Genomic DNA, 14,309 nt, shown 5'->3' with positions numbered 1-14,309 from the left:
GAATTTGCCCCTTCAGCAGTGCAGTAGAATAAAGATGTAACAGGAAAGGAGGTCATACTGTTTCTGTGAACTTCAAAGGGGCTCGCTGGTCTCTGCATGGAAGTTCTGACATAAACGCTTGTAGCGGTAATTCTTGGCCCCCTAAGACAGCTGGCTTATGAAGACATATAATGGAGGAGCTCTCTTATTTGTTCATTTGTTTATTACAGTTCTTCATCCATCATCCATCCTCCATCCTCCATCCTCCATCCCTAACCCCTAATCCTCATCAGGGTCATGGGGTACCTGGAGCCTGTGTCCGGCAGCGTAGGGGTCTGGGGTACACCCTGAACTGGATGGTGCTGATGATTATTGATATTGTACACCCCAAGGTCACGATTCCACTCTTTACTCCAGGTGCTCTGTGGGTGCTGGCCCAGGTCTCAGCTTTCTCAAAAGTTAAATAAATATCCTTACAACTCTGAAAATTCAGTTGGATGCAGGACAGCTATTTAAAACGTGGGCAGGAGCCCATGACCTTGTACGAATCGTGTTTACTGGTCACCTTTTTATTAAAAGTGTTCCGCTGCTGTGGGAGTGACTGAGATAGACATCAAACAGCATCAGCTTCTTCCGCTCAGCTTTGATGGCATCTGTGTTCAGCTCGGCTGATGCGTCCCCAGTCGCCATGCGTCCCACAAACGGGCAGTGCAGCGCCTGACATGAATTTAATATGTTGAAGTTTTGGGCAAATTCAGTTTATTGTAGAAAAATACATACCAGTGGCCTTATTTGTATCACTGTTACTAACAGGGCTGGGGGTTTCAATCTGGCTTAATTCTGTGTGTATGCGTTTGAATGTTCTGACTTGCTCCTAAATTGTTCTTGGTGTGACCAGGTTAATTAGCTGTTTAGCCCTGTGTTTTCTCTGCCGCAGGCCCTACCTCCTTGAAACTTGCTCAAAATGTTGCTTGTCCTTGTTTTCCTGTGTTTCCAAGCTGTTTATGGTGGACAATGCCGCGGACGACTGGAGGATAGCCATGACCTACGAGCGGATGTTTTTCATCTGCTTGGAGATCCTGGTGTGTGCCATCCACCCCATACCCGGGAACTACACCTTCACGTGGACGGCACGCCTGGCCTTCTCGTACACCCCGTCCAAGACCGACGCTGACGTGGACATCATCCTGTCCATCCCCATGTTCCTGCGGCTGTACCTCATCGCCCGGGTGATGCTTCTGCACAGCAAGCTGTTCACCGATGCCTCCTCCAGAAGCATAGGGGCTCTCAACAAGATCAACTTCAACACCCGCTTCGTCATGAAGACGCTGATGACCATCTGTCCCGGGACGGTCCTGTTGGTCTTCACCATCTCGCTGTGGATCATCGCCGCGTGGACGGTTCGGGCGTGCGAGAGGTGCGTGTACCCCGTCCAGTCCTTCTACCAGGTGCTGATTGGCCTTCTCTCGAGTGGATGGCGATTCTGGCTGAATGTGTGGGCAGACCTGTGTGCTTCTTGGGATGTGCAAACCAAGGCTCCCGGTACTTTGATGTACGACGAATTCGGAGACGTGAGACGACTCGCTGATTAAGCAAACTATGACCTGCCTACTTTCAGGTTCTCTGCTCTGCTCTTGATGTTGACCTGATGTCTGCTGCTGTTCTGGACCTTCCAGGTACCATGACAACATGGACGTTACCAGCAACTTTCTTGGGGCCATGTGGTTGATTTCAATAACCTTCCTCACCATCGGGTACGGCGACATGGTGCCTAATACCTACTGTGGAAAAGGAGTCTGTCTCCTGACAGGCATTATGGTAAGTAAGCGCCCCTAAATCGCCCGTGGAAGGCCCGGTCCGTGGCGTTATCGACCGGGCCGCTGTTGTGATGTAGGGAAAGGCTCCCGGAGATTTACAGCTGCAGACGCTTTCTGTGACAAAGTAAACGTCAAGGCAAAAAGCAATATACCCTGCAGCGTGAGAGATGGGAATATTACTATATTGTGAGAGTTTTCATTTATTCCACTGCTGAAAACAGGGAGGGGGTGGATGGCAAAATATTGCTAGTAAGGAGGAAACAACATGAGGAAATAATTGGACTTGGTTTTTAAAGGATAACGACACAAAGTACAACTCTTCAGACTAAAAGTACAGGAATCATTTAATTTTTAATTAAATGTGAAACATTCACAGGACAAACAGCAGTTCCTTTCAGGCCTCTTGTTCCCGATCTGGTTTGCGGGGACTCCTGAGTGTGTAAAAATAAATGTTTTGTTTAGTTTCTGTTTTGCTGGAATAAGCGTAACGTGTGCAGCTGAATCCTGCAGATGGGGGGGGGGGGGGGGGATCCAGGGGGAGGGGTGCAGGTCGGGATGCAGTGACATAAATCCTCTGCTTTGCCTATAAGCAGATTAACATAATCGCCCCCCCCCCCCCCGCTCCAGCTTTTATGATGGCTCTCCCCTCCGCGCCCCCGCGGCACCTGATGTGGGACGCGGCCTGACATTTCCATATCCGGCAAAGCCTGTCCTTGGAGTTTACGATCGGGATCCGCTCAATGAGAACGCGGTCATTTCTGCGGAAAATGGGAAACCAGAACATTCCTAAATCACACTGGAGGGAAAAAAATGTTGGAAAAAAAAAAAAATGAAAATTCAGCAGACAAGACTGTGTTAACCTCAGCAGCAGAAGACTGATGTTTGTCTGGATTCAGAAGCTCTTTGAGGAACTAAGCAAACGGCGCTTTGTGAAATTACCTGGAAATCTCAGCCATGGCATCAGTGTCATTTAAATCGAAATGTTTGCAGTTAACAGTGAACAACAAATCCCAGCTTCTGCAAAAAGAAGCCAGATATCCATTGTGTCCTCTGACGCCCAGATATTTGTTTACAAAGACATCTAGTGTCTCCCGTTTAGTTGTTGTGAAACAAGTCACATTAAAGGTTAGTTTTTTCTCAGCCAGCTGTAACATTTAAGAGCTGGCAAACCTTTGTCAGCCTGAGAGCTCTTACGGTTCCACTTGAGAAGGTGTTTCTTAAGACATGAAGTGCAAGCAGAAATGCAGGTTATTTGGTTTTTCTGTTCCCTCTCTAACTAAATACGTTAGGAGTGTAGCTTGAGTCTTTTAATTTCTGGTTAATTATGGTGCCTGCTTTAAATCTTTCTACTGAGCCTCAGATGTACTTGTCACCAAACCCATCTAGTTTTGTAGTATAACAAAAACAAAACTTGTTTAGAAATGTTATTCAGATAATTAGTTGTTCTGTGGCTATAGATGTGTTTATCATAAGTTTGTCAGTATGAGTTTGGTCACCGTGTAACTTACCAGAGGCTTGTATTTTGTAGTTAAATGGTTTTGCCACCATTTTAATTTGCTATGTGAAATGTAAACATTATCCTCTTCACGCTGTGTTTGTTAATAATCATTATTAACAACTGTTGAAGCACAAACCACGGATTCAAATTGTTAGGTAGGTCGGTAGGTAGGTAAGGGGACACGCGCTGATTACAGCGCATTGCTGCACCCACCACACGGGATGAGAGCCTGAGTGCAGCCGTGCAGCAGGTGATACCTCAGCACCACATTAGTCCAAATGGACCAGTGTGAGTGTCTTTCCGGTGGCTACAGTGCCAATCCTGCCACCAACCCCCAAATTTCCCTGTAAATTGGAGGACCTCCTTGTTACGACGGGTAAAAAATGAATTTGTTGGGTTCTTATCTTTTGTAAGTAACTATAGAATACTGATAGCCCGTAAACTACTAAAACCACAGCAGTTTCCATCTGAGCACGACCCAAAGCTGTAGCTGTGAACAGCTGCTGATGTACAGAATGTAAAAATTCAAGCTCTGTGGCTGCTAGTTTATTAGGTAAGGAGATAGTATATGGACCCTTTACAGAACTTATTGATAAGCACGTCACGTCTGAGCCCTTTTGGTGAAAAAAAAAACTATTATTAATAATAAAATATCAAAAACCACTTAGAATTTTCCACTTTTCAGACTGGTCCCTGTGACCGTAGAAGATTGTGAGTCTGATTGAGTAGGTTCACTGTTCCCTCTCGCTCCCACGCGACCCCCAGCGTATTTTAATCAATGCCGGGCTGTGAAACCTGCTTTGAAACCTGCTTGCACACTAAACCTGCGCCGCAGTCAGAATCTGATGAACAACTAACCTAATAACGTGTACCGCCGCCCTGGAATGCTGGGACGCTACCTAGTTCGTAATTAAGGGCCCACAGCTGGGATAAACACATTAAAGACTAAACACTGCCCATCACTGAAGTTGTGGTGGGGGGGGCAGAACGCGAGCTGCAAGGCTTCCCATTTGAATTCTCACCTTGTAAATGTGGCCATTCTTCAAGAGCAAACTGAATAAGCGGATCTTTTAGCTGCAGCAGATGTCCTCCTCCCCTCAGAAACTGACAGAATGTTCCTGTTGACACTCTCATCAGGGTTAAAATGAGCTGCATCTACATGCATTTTTAAATAGGCCTCTTGACTCCTGAATAATGCCAAAGATATTAATACTGCATCGTTTATGTTCTTCTTTATGTCAGTAAATTCACAGACATTATTAGACAGATTTTTGTTATATTTTGGCATAAAATAGACATGATGTTGTGTTTTCTGGTTTCTCTTTCTGGTTTCACAGCCCATTTACATTACCTGACCTTTACACTTACATCTTCTCTGCTGGACAGAACTGTTAACATGTTGGCAAGTATAACACATGTCAAAGCCTGCTGAGGGGCAGCGATAACCTGCTGCCATTTCAAGGGAGAAGTTGCTTTTGTAAGATGAGTGAATCATGCAGAATTGTGTGGGTGACTAAGCTGAAACGCATCAGCCGTACTCCTGAATGGCTGTAGGTGACTAAGCTTAAACGCATCAGCCGTACTCCTGAATGGCTGTAGGTGACTAAGCTTAAACGCATCAGCCGTACTCCTGAATGGCTGTAGGTGACTAAGCTTAAACGCATCAGCCGTACTCCTGAATGGCTGTAGGTGACTAAGCTTAAACGCATCAGCCGTACTCCTGAATGGCTGTAGGTGACTAAGCTTAAACGCATCAGCCGTACTCCTGAATGGCTGTAGGTGACTAAGCTTAAACGCATCAGCCGTACTCCTGAATGGCTGTAGGTGACTAAGCTGAAACGCATCAGCCGTACTCCTGAATGGCTGTAGGTGACTAAGCTGAAACGCATCAGCCGTACTCCTGAATGGCTGTAGGTGACTAAGCTTAAACGCATCAGCCGTACTCCTGAATGGCTGTAGGTGACTAAGCTGAAACGCATCAGCCGTACTCCTGAATGGCTGTAGGTGACTAAGCTGAAACGCATCAGCCGTACTCCTGAATGGCTGTAGGTGACTAAGCTTAAACGCATCAGCCGTACTCCTGAATGACTGTAGGTGACTAAGCTTAAACGCATCAGCCGTACTCCTGAATGGCTGTAGGTGACTAAGCTTAAACGCATCAGCCGTACTCCTGAATGGCTGTAGGTGACTAAGCTTAAACGCATCAGCCGTACTCCTGAATGGCTGTAGGTGACTAAGCTTAAACGCAACAGCCGTACTCCTGAATGACTGTAGGTGACTAAGCTGAAACGCATCAGCCGTACTCCTGAATGACTGTAGGTGACTAAGCTTAAACGCATCAGCCGTACTCCTGAATGACTGTAGGTGACTAAGCTTAAACGCATCAGCCGTACTCCTGAATGGCTGTAGGTGACTAAGCTTAAACGCAACAGCCGTACTCCTGAATGGCTGTAGGTGACTAAGCTTAAACGCAACAGCCGTACTCCTGAATGGCTGTAGGTGACTAAGCTTAAACGCAACAGCCGTACTCCTGAATGGCTGTAGGTGACTAAGCTTAAACGCATCAGCCGTACTCCTGAATGGCTGTAGGTGACTAAGCTTAAACGCAACAGCCGTACTCCTGAATGGCTGTAGGTGACTAAGCTTAAACGCAACAGCCGTACTCCTAAATGGCTGTAGGTGACTTAGCTTAAACCTGTCAGCTGAACTGCTGAGTAACTTTTGGAGACTTTGGTTAAAGCCTTGTGTCAGTTCCCTGATTAACCGTAATGTTGATGGGCATGCAGTTGGATGGACGCAGTGACCCGCTGACTGCGAGTGCCTCCAATATGGTGCAGTGCAGCCACTGCGCATCCCACCCCGCTTTCATCCCAAATGGCACTTGGGGCCGTGCCGGGTGCCCACATGCTGCAGATGGCCCTGGCATTTAGCCATTCGCTTACAGCGCTAGTTCAAAATATGAATATGCAGATAAAACTTTGTCTAAGTGGGAAAAAAAATAAAAACAACATATTTAAAGAGGTCAATATTTGTACTAAAGGGCTTAGGGTTAATGAGTTGTAACACCAAAATAAATCTGTAGAAGGTGTTTTGTGTGGCTGCTGTGACAGTGTTGCTCGGGGTTGTCGTTGCCAGTGTCCGCACTGACCCACGGTATAAAAAGCCTGTCCTCTAGGTGATCTGCACGCCGAAGTGAGCGGGTAAACTTATTCCTCTGGGGGAGTCTCAGTCCTCCAAAGGCACCGAAAAAGTGATGTGGAAGGAGGGCGGCAGTGGAGGGTTAGGGTTAGAAAATCGCAGGTGAACAAGAACAACAGTTTAAAAGGAACGACTTGATGCTGGTGGAAGAAACACTGGGAATGTCGATGTTGCACTGACACATTAATGCCAGTGGTCCTGTCAGACTTCGGTGTGTCCAGAATGTACCGGAACATGCACAGGCCACCACAAGGTGCTTTTGTCATTGCCTTGCAGCGTTCTTAATTTTTGTTTTCCCTCTAATCAAAAAAGCCAGTTTAACTTGCCGATTGTTTTGTCGTCCCAGGGGGCTGGATGCACTGCACTAGTGGTCGCTGTTGTCGCAAAGAAACTGGAGCTCACCAAAGCTGAGAAACATGTACACAACTTTATGATGGACACCCAGCTAACCAAAAGAGTAAGTAACACCTGGACCATCCTCTCTCTGATGTGAACTATGGGGAAAAAACGTCCATCCATCTTCTAACTGCTTATTCTGGTCATAGTCGTGGGGAAGAAAAACGATCTTCTCCACAATGAAATGATGACAATAACAGACGTCTCTTTTTTGCTTTGTAATCTCTACAAATACAAAGGCTGCATGGTTAGCAAAAGCCCCATGTGATACGGTAGCTGACCTCATAATCACCAGTACTGAGGCCTCGTTAACATGTAGGCAGAAATACTCATGCCGCCCAGATTAACCCAACGACATCTGGAGAGGCCGCAACCAATACGCACCGTTCGGCATGATCCGGCACACGGGGATACCCCACCGCCTGGCATCTGGCTTCGGCGTGTCACTGAGCTTTATTTTAGCTTCTTCAACCTGTTTGTTTGATCAAAGCCTGGCACAGAATCCAGCTGTCGCTGCGCCCTTTTCGGAATAGAAATAAAAGGAGGGAACCACATCGGTCAGTTCCCAGCATTCTGACAGAATTGAGTCTCTCAAATATTTATGATCTCATTTTATTACCATTTCTTGGAACTTAAGGATTTTTCCACTTGCCTCCTTTGTTATTACCTCTCTAAAATGCATTTTAATACGTCCGCGCTGCTGCCTTTTGGATCAGTGCACAGTACTGTGGCGTTCAGGGTTGCGGGTTCGAATCCCGCTGCCCTTGTTGTGGAGTTTGCATGTTCTCCCAGTGTTGCATGGGTTTGCTCCAGAGGATTCAGTTTTGAGATACATTCTGCAAACATCTGGTTAGACCTTTGTGACTTATGGCACTTATGAAAGATGGAGGTGCGTTTACAATGATGCAATTATAACAGTGTTTCCCAAGCTGTTCCTTGGGGACCCACAATCAGTCCATGTTTTTGCTCTCTCTGAGCTCCCTGCCCTGGGAGGGAGCAAAAATGTGGACTGTCTGTGGGGCCCCAAGGACCGGACTGGGAAGTGCTAGTCTATAGCCATCCTTGTAACAATGCAAGTTTGCATTACCAGAAAGACCAGTGGGAGCTCTGTATATGTGGTCATTCACATGAGACATCGGCGGAACTCTTTTTGATCAAGCACGATGTCATGAACCTTTACCGAATTAGCTAAACGCTTGCCTTTGTGACCTGTCGCTGTAAACTGCACTAACACACTATTACATGAAATTCTTCAGTTTGATTGGGTGCTAGTAGGGGTGGCTTTCTGCTTTTACCTCGGAACACCTACCACGATGGTAACAAAAGTTCTCAATATCTGTGACCAGTCGAGCAGCCTGTCTGCTGTGATGCTGATAAGAGTAGGCTGGTCCCGCCTTCCCCAAAGGAGGAGAAATATCTTTACAGCACTAAAGTAGAGGACTGGACCTCAGGCATGAATGACCAGATTGATTCCTGGAAGTGAAAAGCTAGTGGACTTAGTGACAGGAGTGTAATTCAACAACAAAGAGAACTTTATGCTAATAGGGTGCCTTTAATCATTCACGCTGTAATATGCTTGAAATATTATGTGATTTATGTATTGTTTTAGTTATATATATATATTTCATATATGTGTGTGTGTGTGTGTGTGTGTGCTCTTGTGTGCGTGGTACAATTTTTACAGTGAAGGACAGGTTCATTTCACTGTTTAAGTTTCTACTTTTTTCACTTGATATTGATGTATTCAGAATTCTGTCGGAAAGATGTCGCCTGCGGCTTTTAGGCCAGACGCACGTAGCTACCAGGGCGATGTACTGACTGGCAGCATTAGCAGTACTAGTAGCGTAAGTGTATCTTACTCGTAGTAACAAGTGGACTGTAGCTTTGTCATTATCAACTGTTATTGTTTGCAAAAGAGAGACAGGAATTGGTGGATTAATCTTTGTAAAATTGGTTCAACGCTCGTTGCAGATCAGATGCCTGCTGTGTTTTTGGACGGTGTGTATGCTGCTAAAGGCTTCACACCGGGTAGCCCGTAAGCTTTGGGGTCACTGTGCTGGGGGCTATTGCTGTGCCGGCAACTCCTTGTCTACATCCTGCTGGTGCCCCCAACAACTGTAGTGGTGCCCATTATGATCATACCCACACAGCCACCAGCTGTGCAGCATAGCAGGTGCCAGGTTCACACTGCCCACATCGGAATCGAGATTATTAGCCGCTATTATTAGCCTCCCATTTACTCCCATGGTGCTCTGTGCTTCCAGGTGAAAAACACGGCTGCAAACGTACTCAGGGAGACATGGCTGATCTACAAGAACACCAAGCTGGTGAGGAAGATGGACCATGCCCGAGTCAGGAAGCACCAGAGGAAATTTTTACAAGCCATCCATCAGTAAGTGGGCCGGGCCTCTTGTGGACACAGTCAGTATTGCATCCGTTAAGAATGAAAATACCGCTTGTTTTAATGGACATATTGGAGGCCTTTTGTGGTTTTTTTTAATGGTTGTGAAATTTGTACAATTCTTTCATTTCGTATTAGAACACTTTTTATTGACTAAATAATATCTCTGTAGATTACAGCACGATAGAACAAGCCCACGGGGGTCTGAAATGGTGTATTGGAACCAATTTGTCAATTAATTTTTTTATGTTATCGTCATTTTTGGGAGTAATATCACCATCAATAAACCAGTTCAGCTTTTAGCAGTGAGGTTGTAAATGTGCGCGCATCGCAAGAGGCTTATATGCTCTGCCTGAGAAGCTGCTGCTGGACATGTGTGTGCAATACATTTATGTGTCTTATTGGATTCTTGTTAAAGCAGCAGTTCTGCAGTGAATTATTGATTCCTTATATCTTCCAGCTAAGTAATACAGCTCTTTTCCCAGACACCAACTGTCATTTTTTTGTTGATGAAAGCCAAACACAGATGGCTCCTTGGCACCTTAAATATTGTTCCCAAATAGTTTTCTTTTTAAATGTACTCTGTCTTTATAAATTAGAACTCCACCACACTTGATGTCATACAGGGTGCCCTGGACCTGAGATATTTCGGGCAGGTTGTGTGTAGCTGTGGTCTGTAGACTTAAGCGAGGGAAAGGCTGCTTCGTTAAAAACAATTATCGCCATGCCATAAAGCCAGTGTTATGCAAACAGCATCGTTATAGGTGTGTCTTATTCGTGATATTCTACAAATGAACGTTTGCGGGATTGGGAGAACTCTCTGAAGCTGGCTGTGGATTGTCTCTATATAAATCTGTCAAGCTTAAGGGAGACTGATGTGCTTTTGATTAAAGTTCCCCTTTGGCTTTTCTCTGCTATTTCCGCTCAGTGCGGCTTACAGTAGTTGATTTGTTAGTGACCAAGAGTTCCCTTAAAGAGCAGCTCCAAGCAGCTGCCTTTTTTTGTCTTAATGAAACTGCTATTCAACGTTAACGGGCGCCTCAGGCAGGAGCTGCTCTGACCGCAGCCCCCATCGCTTCCATCGTCTGTGTTTTCGATGTCCTTCCTCGTCGTTCCCAGCTGCGGCGCAGGTCCGGATTTGTGGAAAAATCAATTCTGAAGGAGGGGGAGAAAACCAGACCCGTGATTCTGGAGCATGCTGTAAATGTCTGTCACGCATGTAATATGCGCAGAAGGAAAGCTAGTGGACCATGTCTGAGATTGGCTTGTAAACGCTTCTTCTGAGGTTTTTAAAGCGTGGATCAGGCTGATGGCCAGTGTTCTTGCACAAGACCTTCAAACTCCAGTCATGGGGTGTGGGGGGGGGGGGCGGTGGAGTCCTGTGTAGCTTAGTTCTTTCCCTGTTCCACCACAAATGATCCAGCTCAAGAGCTGTGTGGTAATTAGCACAAGGAGTTGAATCAGGCGTGTTTGATGAGGGGAAACCCAAAAACGTGCAGGGCTCCGGCCCCCAGGACTGCAGTTTGACTCCCTTGCTCTAGAGCTTCCATTTGGATGGTTTACACTGTTCTTCAATAAGGTGCAAGGTAGATTGCTTTAGACTGGTCTAGTCTGCTTCTCATAAGTTCAGCTGACTGGGCCCACATATCAATCTGCTCCACTCGGAGCTCTTCTCATTGTCTTGCTCTCTTCTTTACATAAATGCACCTATTTTCACTGCATGAAGAAATGGATTTAATGGACCTAATGGTTTAGTTGGCTATTTTCAGACACCTTTGCTCACTGTTTATCGATCTTTTCCATTTGCCTTGTTGGTGACAAGTTCTGCTAAAGATTTTTACTTGCATGTTTCTGTGACCAGTTGGCATCATGAAGTATGTCAAAGGAAGCCGTGTTGCCATTCAGGGGTGACATTTTCAGGAACATTCACTGCGACTTCCTTGCATAACTTCTCCACTGTAGGAATTATGCAGTAAGCCGAGTCTCTGGCTTCTTCGGCCTGTCTGGCATCTGTCATGCTGTTAGAAGGCAGATCCTTCTCTCTGTCATCACATGCTCTCATACATGCTAACTATGCATGTTCGTAAAGCTCTATGCCCTTGAAAATGATAAAATTAAAATTCATAGTGGACCTATAGCTGTCATTTGAAAGGTGCTCTTTAGTAGGCAGTTGACAAGATTTTCAATTAAGCTTGCTATGGGTTGGCCTCCCATTATTCTCACCGCACAATGGTGTGATGCCCCACTTAATAGCTGGACATTCCATGATGCTCCACTAGGGGGTGCTAAGACGAATCAATTTGAAGGTCGTCTCGTGGCACAAATGCGTTTTGTGAGTACAGAAACAATGGGAACGTTTCTGGCCACATTAGCCTTGCTAGGAATGTAAAGTGTGAGTGTTTTACGCTGCATATGTATTAGACAGCTGATCCTGTTGACCACAGTGGCTTAAAGGTTTTTTTCCGCAGTGATTTAGGTTTAACTTAGGACCTTGAATGTGCAACAGAAGGGACCTTGTGGAGCATTAATAGATTAATATAAAACGTTGCATGAATTTCAATTAAAAACTATCTATCCTTTCAGTCAAAAAGTCTCAGTTCCAAGCTTTTACCTGTCATACAGGATACCTTATATAGGTAAACCGAACTGCTCAGTCAATGTTAGTTCATATAGCCATATGCACTGTGGCTAAGGTGCTAATAACATTAAGCATGACTCATGTAGATTTAGGGTGACCACCTTATCCATGTCAGGGGGGACACTGAGCTAGGACCGGGTTTGTAAACCACAATTAGTACCACTTTACAATAAGGCTACTCTTTGCCACCTATAAATGGTAATAACTCATTAATAAGAAGAAAACTGTGGTATAACTTGTTTATAATTGTCTAGTAATGACTTACAAAGTGTTACAACCTAACCTGCTTATAAACCATTCATAACCCCTTTATAAGCGTAGCCTTACTGTAAAGTGGCACCCTACCATTTCATTTTAAAAGACCTGGCTTTCACTTAAGTGCTGAGTTCTTGCTGAGTGCTGATTGGTCAGTCTCCTATAATCATGCATGTGTCACTAATGTTAATGCGAAACAGCTGGATGAGTCTTTCAATCTAGGGAACAAACCAGTCAAAGCACAAGAAGAGCTGAACTATTTAGCCAAGCACTGGAGTTTGTAAAACCTGGAGTGGCTCACAGTGTCCCTCCTGACTTGGATTAGGTTGTCGCAGTACATGGAGCTACTTCCTTGTTATTTTGGTCAGTTTTATTTCACTGCGTAATGGATTATTTACAGATTTTATTTACAATTTATTTTTCTTAAAAATTCACAAAGCGTTTGGAAAAGCTTTGTAAACAAATGGTTTTCTCCGTGAGAGACCTTAAAGCACGAGGTATAGCGATACGAGATAAAACGTAAACACATTAGGGCTGTTGTGTTGCTCACACAGACTTTAACACCGAAATGCTGAGTAGTATGACTTTATTAGCGCCTCGGTTTTATTGGCTGTCACCATGCATGCGCGTGCCTTGGTTTTATTGGCTGTCACCATGCGTGCCTCAATTTTATTGGCTGTCACCATGCGTGAATGGTAGAAACGTCCTCACTGCTTTTCCCCGGCCGCCATCATTTCTGAGGTTTGACATCAACACGACACCCAGCTGCCGCGCTCACTAACGTGAAGGATCGCCGGCGTCTGGGGGGACGGGGGCTCCTGTTAATGGTAGGAAGCCCTGACTCCTCCTCCCAGTATTGCGAGGGGGTGCCGCAGGACTTGGCCGGGATACTAACTGCTGGCAAACTGGTACTTGGAGGATCAGGGGCCAGAGCCAAATACTATGGCCTTATGCCCAGAACAAGGATAATAATGTGCCTTCAAGTGCCTACAACGCTATTAAAGTTCCTATGAAGCAAAAGCCTCTGCGCATCAGTTTCTTTTTTTCCTCTTGTTTTTGTCATTGCTTTTTAGGATGGCCTTGAAGGTTTTCAAGGGCACCGTTTCGGTCTGATAGCATGATCATAAATAGGCATTAATGAGACTAATATTAGTGTTTTGTCCACTTGTATCTAAATAGTCCTAGCGCAGGTGGGAGGGGGTGCCTCATTATTTCTTTATCCACTTGCTGGGTCCTAAAAGGACCCGAATAGCCACGTGATTCCTAAATTTGGCATTTGCTAGTGGGTCCCAAACAGGTGGTTTAATCTCCCCGGAGCCTAAACTACCTACTTTTGCTCATTTTAATTTTAGGGCAGATGGGACTCTTTCACCTTCGTCCACAATAATAATTTTCCTGCTCTTTGTAAGAAAGGTCTGCTATTTGTGTGTGTGTTTTTATTTTCAGTTGTTTTTTTGTGTCCTCTAATCAAAGTGCTAGTGATATTTCACTATCAGAGAAATTGTGCAGCCTTAAACTTAAACAATTGATATTGCCGCTGACTGTGACATCCAAATGATTTGTAAACCAGATTTGATACTGTGATTGTAACAGATTGTAAACAGAACGTATGCTAAGTAAAACCCCATTTCCTATAGCTGCTTGTCCTATGCAGGGTTTCGGGGGGTCCGGAGTCTGTCCCGGAAGCTGGCGCAAGGCAGGGAACAACCCAGAACGGGGTGCCCACACATCACAGAAGCACAAAACATTTTAGCAATATTACTTTCTATTTTTATACAGCTCCCGTCCTGACATGATTACTTCAGAGTAGCTAACAGACGTGTAGAGGTAAAATTACAAGGGACTGGAGACACTTTCAGTGCAGCATCATATTTGAGCAAAGTAGGATACGATGAGCAAACTCCCATGGAGCCTTGGGGCTGGTGTGGGGGGAGGGGGGCACCTCAGACAGTCCAAGGCTGTCTGACTGCACGGCCCCATTGGGAATCCCTAGTCAGTTTCACCTCAATATGCATTTAGTTTATGTCCGGGAGTATTTCTGTCTGATGCTCAGACGTTGCACCATTGAGTTTGGGTGGTGGAGGGGGGGGGGTGTTTTATTCTTGCAGCAAGTTAATGGGCCTGTCT

At 45.3% G+C, this 14,309-nt stretch overlaps 1 protein-coding gene across 6 annotated transcripts in view; it reads left to right on the top strand.

Annotated features, from left to right (window-relative positions):
* Positions 1–14,309, top strand: part of kcnn2 (potassium calcium-activated channel subfamily N member 2) — a 53,487-nt gene that overhangs the window by 16,783 nt on the left and 22,395 nt on the right. For all 6 annotated transcript variants that reach the window (XR_002839658.2, XR_011992368.1, XR_011992367.1 and 3 more), the window contains exons 3-6: positions 978–1,396; positions 1,656–1,797; positions 6,839–6,949; positions 9,153–9,280. Coding sequence is in view for 2 of the 6 variants with exons in the window: in XM_023823237.2 (XP_023679005.1) it covers positions 978–1,396; positions 1,656–1,797; positions 6,839–6,949; positions 9,153–9,280 (800 nt within the window). In the remaining 4 variants the exon portion in view is untranslated. The remainder of the gene's footprint in view (positions 1–977; positions 1,397–1,655; positions 1,798–6,838; positions 6,950–9,152; positions 9,281–14,309) is intronic.

Source organism: Paramormyrops kingsleyae, chromosome 7 (assembly GCF_048594095.1).
Source record: "Paramormyrops kingsleyae isolate MSU_618 chromosome 7, PKINGS_0.4, whole genome shotgun sequence".
NCBI classification, from domain to species: Eukaryota; Metazoa; Chordata; class Actinopteri; order Osteoglossiformes; family Mormyridae; genus Paramormyrops; species Paramormyrops kingsleyae.
The sequence above is the reverse complement of the archived record's forward strand: the minus strand, read 5'-3'. Positions and strand labels throughout refer to the sequence as shown.